Source organism: Kogia breviceps, chromosome 15, assembly GCF_026419965.1.
Source record: "Kogia breviceps isolate mKogBre1 chromosome 15, mKogBre1 haplotype 1, whole genome shotgun sequence".
Lineage (NCBI taxonomy): Eukaryota > Metazoa > Chordata > Mammalia > Artiodactyla > Physeteridae > Kogia > Kogia breviceps.
In genome coordinates, this window is record NC_081324.1 from 42,164,712 (window position 1) to 42,180,817 (window position 16,106).

At 34.8% G+C, this 16,106-nt stretch overlaps 1 protein-coding gene across 11 annotated transcripts in view; it reads left to right on the forward strand.

Moving 5' to 3' along the window:
• The window catches only part of NOL4 (nucleolar protein 4), a 398,638-nt gene that overhangs the window by 347,957 nt on the left and 34,575 nt on the right, over positions 1-16,106 (forward strand). For all 11 annotated transcript variants that reach the window (XM_059041362.2, XM_067015512.1, XM_067015506.1 and 8 more), the window contains one exon: positions 6,383-6,563. In XM_059041362.2, coding sequence (XP_058897345.1) covers positions 6,383-6,563 — 181 coding nt within the window. The remainder of the gene's footprint in view (positions 1-6,382; positions 6,564-16,106) is intronic.

Below are 16,106 nucleotides of genomic sequence, written 5' to 3' on the forward strand. Positions count from 1 at the left end.
GAATATTGTATTAAAGGGGATTAAGAAAAAAATGATTTAAGGAAGTTGTTTTGTTTTTTTTTTTTAATCAAAAGAGCCCAACTGCAAATAAAGGGATTTTTGTCAAAGATGTTTTGAGTTGTTTTAAATGTAGATTTAAAAAAATAACTAAAAGATGAGAACTCAGGAGAAACAAAGATACTATGATTAGAAGAAAATCTTTTTTATTAATAAAATTTATTACAATTTAATGTGAAAAATACCGATTTGGTATCTCTTTGTTAAAACTGAGTTTTCTGAGGTGAAAAATATTATGCTACACATATGAAACCGATGACCAAAAAATTATATCTGCAATCAGATTTTAGGACCTCAAAGGAACATTATATTTAAATTTTCATTTTGGTCATATTAGCAACGGAACTCAAAATTAAGTGTTAGAAACCTATAGAAAAAAAGACATCTGTTTTTTAAATTTGATTTTTTTTGGTCAATAACTAAATAGGGTAGTGTTACATTTAAGGTTGTAATTTAAGAGTGCTAAGTCTCTACTTTTGTTTTTACTAACAAAACTTTATGGCCATCAGGAAGAATTTTAGAGTAGATGGCTTTGCAAGCTACTGGGTTACTTCTTGCCAGCCATGTATCCTTACATATCAGGTTGAAGACTGTATTTATTTTGTATTTTTCTTTAAGTCAATAGTTCTGAAGCATTTATTGTTTATAAAATCATGTCAGTGTGTGTGTGTGTGTGTGTGTGTGTGTGTGTGTGTAAATATTGCTATAAACAGAGTTTGTTAACATAACCTACTCTAGGAACACTTTGATAAAACTCTAGGTGAAAGCTATCCTGCTATGATTTTGGTTTCTTAAGTCGGAAACCAAATCTGTTTTCTATGTTATTTCAGACCTTATTATCAGGCTACTCAGATTTAGTCAAAACATGTCTTCCTTTATTATCTTTCTCAGTGAGTTTGGGAGCCTCTTTGCAAAGAACAGTCTTCTGTGTTGGCATCTTAATCATTTGTGTGGCCAACAAGTGGAGACTGTATGCATGCTCTTAACCATATGAAAGAAGTTACTCCCTGAGTGTTATATGTGTGAGTGTTTGTGTGTGTGTGTTGATGGCATCGTAAATCACTTCTCCTCATCCCAAGTAATAATCACATTTACTTCTAGTGCAGACTGGTTTTTTTTTCTTAGCAGGAAAGCAGTTTAAATTAGAGCTCTGGTTCTCTCAGATCTTTTATGAATTTCCCTGGAAACTCTTAGCCACATGTGCTTAGTTCTGTAATACTTGCTATCAAGTGGAAGAAGAAGGTAGAGATGTTTTCCAGCAGTTTATATGTGAAATAAATTGCACTCCCTCCCTTCATCCATACTTAAAGAGCAAAGAGGACATTTAGAGCAGTAATTTAAAGTAAAAATGCTTCTATAGACAGACTACAAAGAACATGTAAAGATAGGAGAAGTCCAGTAACAATAGAAAGTTCAGGCAAATTGATGCCTGAATTAGCCACATGTTTAATATTTTGCAGTGATAAGCTTGTTTGAGGTCTATGCAAGTTTTTCTTTTTACCTTAAAAAGGTGCATCACTGGTACCCTGACCGTCTCAGTGATGAACTAAAAATGTAATTCCATAATAATGCAAAAATGCCTTGCAAACTCCAATTGCTATAACAATGTAAGGTAAAAGGCAAACAGAAGAAAGGTATCTGGATTATTGAATCAAGCAGAAAATTTTACTGGAATTTTCTGATAATCTTTATAGGCAGAGAAAAGTTAATGAAAATATACAGCATATTTAACAGATAGGAGAGAATATAAAAGCTAAGAAAAAGTGGAATTCTTGGGAGATAGAAAAGCAATGTTTGTTTTGAAACCTATTATCAAAAAGTTGAGTGGAACCAGTCTGATTTAATTTTGAAAAACATGTCTATGTAAGGTACCAGAGTAAATGATTCCTTAGGCAGCTGAAGTAAGTTAGGAATTCAATCTGTATGGTCCAAGTACCAGATCAGGTTCAGCAAACTCAAATTTGTCCTTTCCAGTTTCTACAGATAGAGTACAAAGGAGTACAAACCAATCTTCCCAAATAGTGTGTGGATGAGAGGGTAATGAGTAGACAATGCCTACTCTTCTAAATCATTCCAATCTTGCTTGCCATCCATCTGTAAGTAATCCCCCTTCCTATTATAAGCCCAATTTTTTCCTAAATTTGAGATGCGTACTTATATACATAAAGGAAATATCTATTGATAAGGCCACAGCCTAATTATAAGTCACCATAACTGTTTCTTTCATCTGTTGTATATATATATACACATATATATATTTATATATATATATATATACACATATATATATATATTTTTTTTTTTTTTTGCGGTACGTGGGCCTCTCACTGCTGTGGCCTCACCCATTGCGGAGCACAGGCTCCAGACGCACGGGCTCAGTGGCCATGGCTCACAGGCCCAGCTGCTCCGCGGCCTGTGGGATCTTCCTGGACCGGGGCAAGAACCCGTGTCGCCTGCATCGGCAGGTGGACTCTCAACCACTGCGCCACCAGGGAAGCACTGTTGTATATTTTTAATCAAAGAAATCTGGATCAAAACAACTCTGTGTTATCTAGTGCAATGCTGATGGTCATTCCATCATATCGATGCTACCTTTTTCAATGGAATTTTTAAAAGAAACTTAGAAATATGTCTAATAAAATATGGGATAGGATTTTTTTCTAGTTTTTGATGAATAAAATATATTTCATTGCCTAGATATGCAGTCTTGTAGCATATTAATATTATTCTCTTTTGAAAATAATCTTCATAGCAACCTTGGGGGCAAACTGTCAAATCTGAGAACTTTAGGAACTAATGTTTATTAAACGTTGCTTACAGAGATAAAGTGTGACTCCAGGGGATATTTATTTTTTATGTCATTTACTTATTTTTTATGCTTTCTTTGAAACCAATAATAGTAATCATTCACAAGAAAAACATGAATTAACTTTATATTAAACTTCTCCCAAAAATACACTGCAGCACAGATATTACTGGGATTTTCATACATTGTATTTCTCAACATATAGTGGACTGCCAAAACATTAATAGTGCAAATCTGTGTTTGACTACAAATGACTCCCTACAAGGCCTGTTTTGATTATTAATAGGATTAATTATCTGCCTGCTCAGTGCAGTTACTGTGGTTTGGAATAACAGTTAATAATGAAAAGAATGAGGCACATTTAAAAAATAGCACGTTTAATAATACAAATTAATTCTATCATACAAAGAATCAGAGAGAAAACATTGTGGAGACAATGCCTTCTCCCTTTTTCTTCATCATTAAGAAACTCTTCTCATGTGGGTATATTCTGTTGTCATTTTCCAAACACAGGAAAATAAACTGGGTATGTATCATAATAGCCATGAATTTTCTCAAACAAGAGACTCAAATTTTATCATGCTGCCCAAGTTGTTTTCTATCAGGAAACTGGGAAGTTACACTAGTGGTAGAATTGTTTGAGGGTTTGAGGCTAGCCCCTTCTCAAGAACCTCAAAATTGCTTTGAAGTATTGAATAATTTGCCTTCTTTCAGAGTTGCAATGGCTACATGCCTCTACAGAAAGAATACTGCACAGCCCAGTGGTTTTTCATAATGCTTTAGATGCAGTGATTTTATGAGTGTAGAAGACAGCAGACAGAGCTGCTTGTCTGGGTAAAGAGGAAATAATATGAAAGCATATCTCTATGCCCTTGTCCCATAGTATCGGGAAGACTCTGAGGCATTTCCCCAGAAGCCATGGAGAGTAGTTTGAGATGTACTACTTTATAGGAAATAGAAGTTATATGTGTGAAAAAAAATTCACCCATGTAAATATCACAGATTCATCTATCAATCTGCTGATGAACTTTGCTAATTTCACAAGCAATAAATATATAAAATATGTCTGTATTCTAGTATGGAAGAATATATATATATATAAATACACATATTATTCTGTCCCCAGGTAGGGGGGAGATGAGCACTCATAGATGGGAGACCATTTCACTGAACCTTTATGAAAGACTTTTGGATACTGCATGAGGGGTAATCATCATTGGTTAGACCATTTTCCACTCACCTGGTCATTGTAACATGCCATTTAAAAGACAGCTGGTTACAGATTCTAAAATTCGAATCGTTGCTATGTTTCTGTACCACTAATGTTGCTTTATTAATAGTTATTTTTTACAGTAGCACTGTAATTATTACAATTATTTACGTTAGACCTACTTATTATGGCACATGCTTCCAGCAACCAAAGATTCCTGGAAATATCATCTTCAATATCTTAGAGTATTTAAGCTCCCTTACTATTTGTAATATAAAATTTCATCATAGTACAAACCCCCCCAAAACATATATATTGTTATATCTTTAGAAAAAGTCCATATTACAAATGGTAAATTTGGTGAAGGCCCCCTATCTTCTTTGGTAGAGAACCACAGTCTAAAACCCACCACCGTTGGGTATTTAGCAAAGACCAACTTTCAGTATTAAGAAAAAAATAAAATCTGGAACTTGCTCTCTTCCCAGTCTAAATAGGAAAGCCAGTGATACCAATAAAATCTGATTGTATATGGGTCCCTTCTTTAATGCAGTTTCTCCCAGGAAAGAGTGTTATTCTAAAGTAATTTACCTTCACAGGGATTTCTAAGGTTTAAATGCAAGGAATTACAATTAGACTTTCTAGTTCATATACCAATTTACGTCCGTTCATGTTTTTTTTTTAAAGGCAGTGCCAGGAAAATTCTTATTTTCAGTTTAATTTACATTGAGGAACTTTGCTGTTTATTTCATAATCTTACTTACCTAGAAATGAAAAGATGAAAAGCTTATAAATCACATGTCTAAGATCTACAGCTGAGTGTAATAGAGTTGAATAGGTCAGTTATAGTTGAAAAGATTGGAAGAACAAGAGCAAACTGATAACTGCATAGTTCTGATAGTCATGGCAAAGCTTTCACTACATGAAAGATTAGAATATCTCTGGCTATAGCAATACTACTGGGTCCACATATCAAACTTATTCCACTTTTCCTCTGTTTCAAGTACTTGATGCCACAGAAAAAAAATATATTTGAAAGTTTGTTTCCCTAAACATGCACTCTAAATTTATAAGCTGAAAAATACTTCTGATTATGAAAAACACTCTTAAGAATTTATTAGAAATCTGTTTCTAATTCCTTCTTATTAAAAAATGGAGAAATGATGAAGAATGCAGTAGACAAGTCATATATGTTGTATATATTTTAGACTTTATGAACTCACAGCTGAAGGGAAATTCATTCAATCTGTTTTGCTATGAACATATATACAATTTATTGCCAATTATAATTTGCGTCCATACAACTTTCATTGATTAGAAGTTTCGAAGCATGGTTTGTAGACACTAGCACGACTTAAGCAAAGAAAAACAAGCTGAAAACCCTGGGTTTACTCAAGTCTTTGTCAGTCTGTTGTGATGCATGTAATGGGCCTAGTGTGGAATCAGCACACAATAAATTTTCCTATAGCCATAAAATAAAAGAGAGAGAGAGAGCACATGAGAGAGCAGACTACAAAAAAAAAAAAAAAAAAGGAATTTCAAGAAAGCCAATTTTTGCAAATTTTTTTGCAAATTGTTATTTCTCTTCATGTAATTTTTTAAAACCTAACTAGTTATTTTTTAAATTTTTTAAAAAGTTTTTAATGTAAAGTCCACCCTCCCAACAATTTCCAATATTGTCAACCACATGCACATTTTTGTGCAACGGATCGCTCTCCCCCAGAAACACTCCCCCGATTCTGCATGACTGAATCACACAGTGAACAATTCCCCACCACCCCTCCCCCAGACCGTTGCAACCACCATTCTACTTTCTGATTCTATGTGCTTGACTAATTTATCGAAAATAAGTGGAATTATGCAATATTTATCTTTTTGTGATGGCTAATTTCACTTAGCATTGTCCTTGAGGTTCATCCATGTTGTAGGAGATGACAGGATTTTCTTCTTTTCTTGAGGCTAAATAATATTGCATTGTATTTATATACCATATTTTCTTTATCTATTCATTTGTCAATGGACATTTAGGTTACTCCCTTCTCTTGGCTATTGTGAACAACTCTCCTCACGTAATTTTAAATTCAGTTGGAAATTGCAAATTGCTCCATCTCCAATCTGTCTCACATTGTTACTTTGCTTTCCTTTTTTTAGTTCTCAGCAAAGTTGTTGAAAATGTGCATATGTACTGACTTAACGTTGACTATATTTTTCTGCTTGTTCAATGCAGACATGTAGATAACAATAAGATAGTCCTGTTCAAGGTGAAATAGCACAGTGATTTGATAAATAATGAAATGCTATTGTCATTGCAGGATGAATCTGCTCCAGCTGACAAACAGTGTAAACCAGAGGCGGCCCAGGGCACTTACTCAACCTCAGCTGTTTCAGGCTCCCAGGAGGTGTTGTACATCAACGGAAATGGGACCTACAGTTACCATAGTTACAGAGGGCTCGGAGGGGGACTGCTAAATCTGAATGATGCTTCTAGTAGTGGTGAGTTTTTATTACATATTATGTTTTTGTGTCCATTTGAGGTTATTAAATTCCCTAGACCTGAGAAAAAAAAATTGAATGAAGTGTTATAAGCAGTAGTCAGTGCCAATCTGTGAAAAACAAGACCATTTAACACATAATGTCCATCTCCCTACAAGGACATCTCCCTATTCAGTTGCTGTTTCTAAAAGTAGCAGCACTATTATGCAACTGAATGATTGCTGTTTTATATTCAAAAAATCTCAACTAGAGAATAGAACATTTTTTAACAAATAGTTATACATTCATTCCTTGAAGCTGTAAGGTACTGTTCATCAAAAATAATGACACCTTTTCTCAATGTTCGAAGAGGTTTTTAATTTGGAAAATTTGAGGCACCAGGAACTTTATTGACTTGATGAAACATACACAGTCATTATACCTAAGAAGATACAAACTGAAACAACACACAGAAACAATCCATGGATCTTCAGCCAACAGCTTGTCAGTGACAATGGCATGCCCAACCAGCAGTGAGTGGTGTACTGGAACCAGCTTGTACGGGCTCATGCTTGGTAAATTTTGGGGAATTTCTTGAGCTTATATACCAGAATAAATTCCAAATGTGTAATTTAAAGCCATACGTATATTAGGAATACAGTACATGGGTGAACTTTTAATAACTGGGTTGTAGGAAAAGCTTTCCTAAACTATACTTAAAATCCAGGGAAAAATAAGTTTAATTAGACACATGCACATACACACACACAACTTTTGCATGACAAAAAAAAAAAAAAGTAAAAATTAAGTGATAAACTAAAAAGTTATTAGCTTCCCGTACTACAAAGAGTTAGTGGGCCAATACATGAAGGTCTTCTAAAAAGAAAGAAATACTCAAAACTGTATATTTAAAAAATAAGCCTAGAAATATGAACACACAATTCTCATAGAAAGCAATGCAAATGTCCCCTAAATACAGCTACTCAAACCCACTCCTAATAAGAGAAATGCAGCTTCTGTCAGATTAACAAAAGTCTGAATATTTATAGAATTTTCCTTTGACAATGCTATGGAGGAAGTGAGTACTCTCATGCATTGCTTGTAGAAATACAGAAATTTAAAGTAAATTTGACAATATCTAGGAAAATTAAATATGCATTTACCATTTGACCTAGCAATCTCTTTAGGAATCTCTTGTTAGCAGTTTATCTCAAAGATACACTGGCAAAAATACAAGAAGGCATATGCAGAAGGCTATTTGTTACAGTGTTATGTATAAATGCACAAAAAAAGGGTTACCAATAAAAATGTCCATCAAGAGATGGCTAGTTGATTCAATTATAGTGCATCCAAATAAGAGAATAACCTGAAGCTGTAAAAAGTAAGGTATCTTTATATACTCCAGATAGTGAAAAGTACTTATAGTATGCTAACATTCATTAAAGAAGGATATATATAATTTTTTTAAATTTACGTAGAGACAGGAACGGGGGAGGAACAGTATGAAGAAAGGAATACAAGCCAGAATTCTCTGAGTATACTTGGTTTTCATACTTTGTTTTGTAAATTTAACTTTGAAACAATTTGCATATTTACATAATTATTAAACAACCTGATTTTAAGAATCCCTAATATTGAAAGAAAAATTATTAAAATGAACTTTATCTGTTTAATGAGTGGTTGGCACAACCCCATAGATAGGAACTTTTCTAAGTGATCTCGAAAGTCATAATTTGACACCACAGCATGAAAGCTTATGATAAAAGCTTAAACTATTTTTCAGTAATGATATTATTCTTTTGGAACTGTTGTCTGTGTATTATAGTTTAAAGCAAATTTGTAGTTATGTTGGTATCAGCGAAAGCTGGGATTTTCAGCAGAGGACAAAGTAAATACAGATGTGAAATCAATAAGTTTAAGCAAAAACTCCATAATCTTGTATTTGAATAGGTAGTATCATTGAGAGCTCAGTGTAGTTCTGTTTTAAAAGAAAAACATACTTCCTATCTTTTTCCACTGAAAATGCCTGGAAAAAAAGACCAATTTGAAAATTTGAATTAGGCTTGATGAGCTTCTAATATATTGGGGAGGGAATTGCATTATTAGTATCAAATGAGTATACACTCTAGAAAATTACTTACCTTTACAATACTAGAAACATGCTCCGAGTGTATTCAGGAGTGATTCTGCTGGAAGGCTGGGGCTCTTTGGTCTGCCTTAAAATTAAAGGTCCTGTAAGGACAGGATCACTGAGATTTAGTCTATATCAATTGCCCTGCAGCTCAAAAGACTGGTGCCTGAAGTGGAAGAGAAAAACAAAGCAGCTTATTTCAGAAAAAAAAATTAAGTTTCAAGTGTATATTCAGTTTTTCAAAAGCCAGCTAGTGAGCCTTCTCAGCTGTTTTCAACTCTTATTTTTATTTGAATAGCAAATCAGCAGGAAAGAGCAAGTCCAAGACCAGAAAAGGAAAACATAAACAAAAGCTAAGCCTTCTTTTAACCCGTAAAGCTGGAAATGCTAACACTTCTTTTTAAATATTTTATATAAGTAAGAACTGGTAGGTAATTCAGAACTTAATCATCAAATCAAAAAATTGGGGGAAAAAAACTTTCGTCACTAAAGATTTTATTGACACAAATTTTTTAGATTTGAAAAATTACTCATTTAGGAAGTTAATTTATTGAACATTAATAACAATAACTACCACTTCTTGTGTCATTATGGTGTTTCAGTGTAGTCTTCATTCAATCCTATACAGTCCTATGAGATATATTCTGCAATTTGGTGGAAATTTTTTATAAAACTAAACTTGCCTCCACTTGAAAAAATCATGCCTAGCTACCACTTTCTTTTTTTCTAACATGATTGAAACCTATTTTGTGAGGCTCAGAGGGTTGAGTGACTTGCCAGAAATCCCTCCTTAATAATAAAAGGAGGGGCCAGGATTTGGACACAAGCATTCTTACATGAGAGGCTGCATTGTCAACCAATGAGCTGACCATCTGTGTAATAGAATATAATGGAAGCGAGTACTGAAGTAAGTGATAGCCCCTGGTAAGCACTAATCTACTGTCTCCAGAAATTCTTCTATTCTGGACATTTCATATAAATGAATGAATAATTCAATATGTGGTCTTTTGTGTCTGGCTTCTTTCACTTAGATGATGTTTTCAAGGTTCATCTATCTTATAGCGTGTATCAATGCTTCATTTTTTTTTATTGCCAAATGATATTCCATTCTATGGATATGTCATACTTCATTTAGCAATTCATCAATTGTTTAGCTCAACTAACTGATGGGCACTTGGTTTTTTCCACTTTGGGGTTACTATGAATAATGCTGCTATAAATGTTTATGTAAAAGTTCCTGTATATGTGTTATCAATTCTTTGGGGTATATACCTGGGAGTGGAATTGCTGGTTCATGTATGTCATAACTCTATGTTTAACATTTTGAGGAAATAACAGACTGAACATGGGCTGTCTTTCAACCTTTAAAAATTTCTCTCAACAAGTCTTACAGTATTTACAGTATGAGTTTTTCACTTCTTTTGTTAATTTTATTGCTAAATATTTCCCTTTGTGATGCTATTGTAGATGGAATGTTTTCCTTAAAACATTATTCTATATTTTTTCTAGTTTTTGGAATAGTTTGTGAATTAGTGGTATTCTTTATGTGTTTGGTAGAATTCAGGACTGATATTATCTGTGCCTGGGCTTTTCTGGGAGGTTTTTGATTCCTATATCAACCTCTATTTACTTGTTAGAGGTCTACTTATATTTTGTCTCTTTCTTCTTGAGTCAGGTAGGCAGTTTGTGTATTTCCAGGCATTTTTCCATTCAGCTGGGTTATTTAATTTATTGATACAAGTGTTCATAATGCTCCTTCATAATCTTTTTTTTTATTTTTGTAAGGTCAATAGTGATGCTCCTATTGTCATTTTTGATTCTAGTTATTTGAGTGTTCTCCCCTTTCTTTGGTGATTCTAGGTACAGGTTTGTCAGTTTTCTTGATCTCTTCAAAGAGCAAGCATTTGGTTTCATTGATTTTCTGTATGGCTTTTCTATTCTCTATTTCATTGATTTCTACTCCCATATTTATTATATCCTTCATTTTGCTTACATTAATTTTAGTTTTCTCTTATTTTCCAGTGTCTTAACCTAAAAAGTTAAGACATTTATTCCAAGTCTTTTTTTCTCTTTGTATACAGGCATTTACAGCTATAAATTTCCTTCTAAGCACTGCCTTATCTGCATTACATTTTTGGTATGTTATATTTTTGCTTTCATTCACCTCAAAGTATTTTCTAATTTCCTGTATCATTTCTTCTTTGGTCCATTGATTATTTAGTAGTATGTTGTTTAATTGCCATGTATTTGTGAATTTCCCAAATTTCTTCTGTCAGTGGCTTTGTATAATTTCAATCCTTTCACATTTATTGAAGCTGGTTTAATGACCCGGATTATGGTCTATCCTGGAGAATGTCCCACGTGTACCTGAGAAGTATGTATATTCTGCCATTGGTAGTAGGGTATTTTGTAAATGGTATTAGGCCTAGTTGGTTTACAGTGTTGTTCAAGTCTTCTATATTCTTGTTGATCATCTGCCTAGTTTTTTATATCCATTGTTGTAAGAAGGGTAATGGGATCTCCAACTACTGTTGTTGAATTATTTATTTTTGCCTTTAATTCTGACAGCTCTGTTTCATTCCTTTTGGCACTCTGTCATTAGGTACACATATTGTTTATATTGTTATATCCTCTTGACAGACGACTGATGCTTTTATCATTATAAAATATCCCTATTTATATCTAGAGACTGTTTTAAAGTCTATCTTGCCTAATATTAATTATTTATGTAATATCATGATCAGGAAAAGACAATGGTAACTTAGGTTATCATGTTGATACTAAAAGTGAAGAGAACTGGGCAAAGCTTTGGACATGGAAATGACAGGTAAAAGAGTATAGAACAAATTTTTACTCAAACACAACCAAAATAATTTATCTCTACGCCATAAATGGCTAAGTAATTGTGTGAGCCCAATGCCAAATGAAAACTGTGGGGCCTCTTATTTAAGAGTTAAGAATTTCAGGATGGTGACAACAGAGCATTAAACAAATCATGAGACATTTCTGAGCAGAATCCTGTGGGACTGCACATTTCATGGCCCACTTTGCTCCTTTGAATTATTCAGCAAGTTGGAGGAAGCGTTGTGTTTTCATGAAAAAGGCAGGAAGCTACTGGTGAGGAGAAAGATAATATATACAATGAGGGAAAAGCTTGAACACAGAAGTGAGAATATTTTTAGAGAGTTTTTTTGAGAAGAGAGGAGAGAACTTTGGAGCAACTTCCGATCAAGAGTAAAAATTGAGAGGGAAATTAAAGAGAAAATGTTGCTATGATTAATGAGCAGGGCTCCAAAAGTTTGCTTGCCCTTCTATCCATTCTCCACAGAGAAACCAAGGTAATCTTTAAGAAAAGGAAAACCTGATCATATTACTTCATTATCTAAAACCCGTCTATGGGCTCTCATTGTTCTTAGAAAAATGACATTACCCAGATCTTCATGCCTCAGGGTCGTCCCTCCTGAAGTTTTCTTTGATCCTTTTTTAACCCTACATCCCTCATTGATTGCTCATTTTTAAATCTTGAACTCCACGTCTAGATCAGGTATAGCCATAACTCTAATAGCATCCCGAATTTGTCCCTTGAAGCATGTACCACAGTGCACATACACATACCCACACACATGTAATCACAATACACTGGTATTCAGTCCCCAGTTGTATTGTTCAGTGATGGTCAAAAGCCACATAGGAAATCTGGCATAGGTTCCAGGTACGCAGCCATATAAATGAGCAGTTTTTATAGAAAGTTTTATTAGAAAACAGTTTTTATAAATTTCTCGTTTGAATGTAGGTACTATGGTGCTGTGATGAGGTCTGCCTTGTATATAATTCTCCCCACCAAAAATCCTCAGCACCATAGAATGATAGAATCTAAATGGACTTGAAAAATAATTTGATAGCAACGTCTTTATTTTTTAAAGGCTATTAAGAAAGAAACAGGCCAGGAAAACTCGATGACTTGCTCACACAGGTTGACTTTTTGGGTGTTTAGTTAATGCGTCTTCTGACTTTTTGTATGGTGAGATAAAGATCTCTTAAAGACACAACAAAGAACAACTTTGAGCAATTCAGATTGTGTATTGCTGAGAAGAAACCGGAGTAAGAGAATAACCAGAATGGCATGCAGCAAATTTAAAATGAGATGGCTTTCTTTGAGCAATGGCCTTGGACTGAGTGTAATTGAGTGAAAAAATAAAAAAGAAAGAAAGAAAAAGAAAGGCAAAGACTAGTCTAAGCAAATAGCAACTTTAGGCTTAAACCCAAGAGCGTTTCTCTAGCCCACATTTGAGAAAGGACTCTAGCTATAGTAATGGTAGCAAGGCAAATGGTTAATTTCATGTTGGGAAGGAGCTTTAAGTAACATTTCTTCTCAAAAACACATTCTACCTGTAACACTGCTATTGGCTCCTGCTGTTTTGATTTTGTTTAGTTTTTGCTTTTTTAACCACAGGATGGCACCTAGATTGAGCAGACCTGCAAATCCCTTTATTTGGAGACTTTCTTCATAAATTCTGGGAACCCCAAACATTCTTTTAAACATGATATTATCTTTAGCTTAGTTTTTCATTTTTAAAACATCAGAATAGTCATTCCCTATAGCAGATTTGGAGCTGTGGGAAAAAAAAAACTATATACATATACATAAATCTTGAGAGCTAAAAAGGCATAACAGAAGATTAGCATGATATGAGATGCCAACATCGTATCTGATGGCTGACAACTACAGTTAATCTAAGTTTGAAAATACTTAATTTTAGAATTTGTAGAGATCTTCTGAAAAGTGTGGAAAGGAGCAGCAACTCTCAAGAGACCAAGTTGAATCAGTTATACATCTGACGTAATTTATAAAGCAGATGAAGACAATCAGAATTCAGACCATTAATGGAGAAACTGGGAGGTAATTTGAGGTGGTAGCATAAACAGGAGGGCAAAGATTGAAGGAGATATAATATTTGCAGAACCTTTTAAACTAATGTAATAAGAACATGAACTTTGCAGGTTATACTACGTTCAAGAAGAATGTGAAGGCAGAAGAATGGAAAAGGATACCTTAAAAACATTTGGATTTAATTTAACAAATATTTGGGGCTTCTCATGTTCAATTCACTGTAATAAGTACTTTCTTAGTCTGTTCGGGCTGCTATAACAAAAATAGCATAGACTGGGTGGCTTAAACAACAGACTTTTAATTTTTCACAGTTCTGGAGTCTGGGAAGTCCAAGATTAAGGTGCTGGCAGATTTGCTGTCTGGTGAGAGTCTGCTTCCTGTTCCATAGAGGACCATCTTTTCACTGTGCCCCTTTCACATAGTGGAGGAATGAGGGAGCTCTCTGAAGTCTCTTTCTTATAATGGCACTAATCTCATTCATGAGGGCTCTACCCTCATGACCTAATCACCTCCCAAAGGCCCTACCGCCTAATACCATCACACTGAAGATTAGATTTCAGCAAATGAATTTGGTGAGGGGAGGGGGATGCAAACATTCCGTCTATAGCTGGTGCATTAAGAGAAAACAAGTTGAATAAGGCAGAATCACTGACATTAAGAAACTAACAGATCAAAAAGATAAAACATTCCTCCTCCTCTTGTCTAAACATCAAAATCCTTTAAGACTGATTTAAATCATACTTCCTCCGTGAAACCTTACTGTACGTTGCCAGTCACTCTTCCACACTTTGGAAGATTAATCACTCTCCTGCATGTACCTTTATTCTAGCACTTATCTCACTGAATTATGACGTGTTTTCAAATATTTTTCCCTAAATAGATGTGCACTCCTTGAAAGCAGGAACTCTGTCTTATTCATCCCTTGAATAAGGCCAGAAATACAGTAAGTGCTCAATCATATTGGCTTAATGAGTGAATAAATTTTTAAAAATAGAATACCTAGTGCCAAAGTCCACAAAAAAAAATACAAAGAGAATTATTGATATATATTGGATGGCAGGGTGAAGGGTTTATCTTAGATAAAGCAAAGGGCTCAGTGGTTGAAGTTGACAATTCTGTGGGTGAAAGAGGAAGGCTCCAAAGAGTTCTATAAACTCCTGCTTAAGTTGGAATATGGTAGCAATAGTAAAAGCTTGCCCATGTTGGAGACTTCATTGCATGGAAAGGGTGCGCTTCAAATCCTTTGTTAGCCAATCTCCATTTGTTTAGAGCTGGCAAGGGTCTGCACCCAACAATCCAAATTTTCAAGTTGGAGTGTTATCAAAATGACAGCAGTTACAGTTTTTATAAAGAACTTATTCAAATCATCCCACTGAAATGAGAAGCAAGCAAGCAGCCAATCCTGCCATTATTATCACATCCAATTACATAGGACTTTGGAATGCTTTCTTTCTATCAGGAAGTTCACATTGAGCTGTCTAAAGAGGGCAATTGTTCGCTGCAGTCATCCACTGGATCTGTTGAGTCTACATTATATGCATAATGCATAAGTTAACTACTGATGTTTCCTCTCCACAAACCCCATCGGGCAGACTTTTCAATTTGTTTTTCAACCCTCATGTAAACTGGGCTGATATACAGACCACAATCTAACAAGACCAAATTGTAGTAATGACCATAATAACTAACATTTGTATAGCAATTTCTAGTTTGCCCAAATCTTTATATCTGTGATCTTCTTTGCTCCTAACTAATATTGAGGATTGTCAGCTGTAAAGATGCTTTGGACCACAGCCTATAATTATGAGCCTAAAGGAGCTTGGCCATAAGATTCACTACCACACTAGAGCTGGTTCACAATAGTGTGACTGGCTTGGTATGTGGCTATTGCTGTCCCTCAGCATCAACATTCTGAAACATCACTTCTCATCTGAAATTTTCAAAGGAGTGCTTCTGTTCCTTTACTGTCTTCACTCCTCATCTACCATTTACTCTTCAATCCACTGTAACTTGCTTATGCCAACATTTGGCTGAAACTGGTCAGGTTAAGTCTATCAGTGATTCCATTTATTGCCAAACTAAAAATGCTTTTTGCCCTTGATCTTACCAGATGTCTTGGGTATATTTGAATCTGTCGATAACTAGAGCCTTGAAACATCCGCTCTCTTGGCTTCCATGTCACCTGATCACCAGATAATTCTTCTCCTGCTGCCTTGAGACCTTTCCCTCGACCCATGCCCTTCCCTGCTGGGTTTCTCCTAGCATCCTTCCCTCGTCAGTTTAATACTCTTGTTCTGCACACTGCTCAAAGGAGAGCCCACTAGCTCTCATGGTTTCAACTTCAGAATGTGCCAAAAGCTGCATAATCTCCCCCATGCTTTGCCTTGAGCTTCAGATTTTATATCCAGTTGTCTGCCACAGAGCTTAATCCAGGTATCCCAAGAAACCTCATATTTAATTATTTAAGAGTGAATTCTTCACCCCCAGAGATATTATTGTCTGTTTCTGAGATTATCTCACACAGAAATGCCCTCCCCTGCAC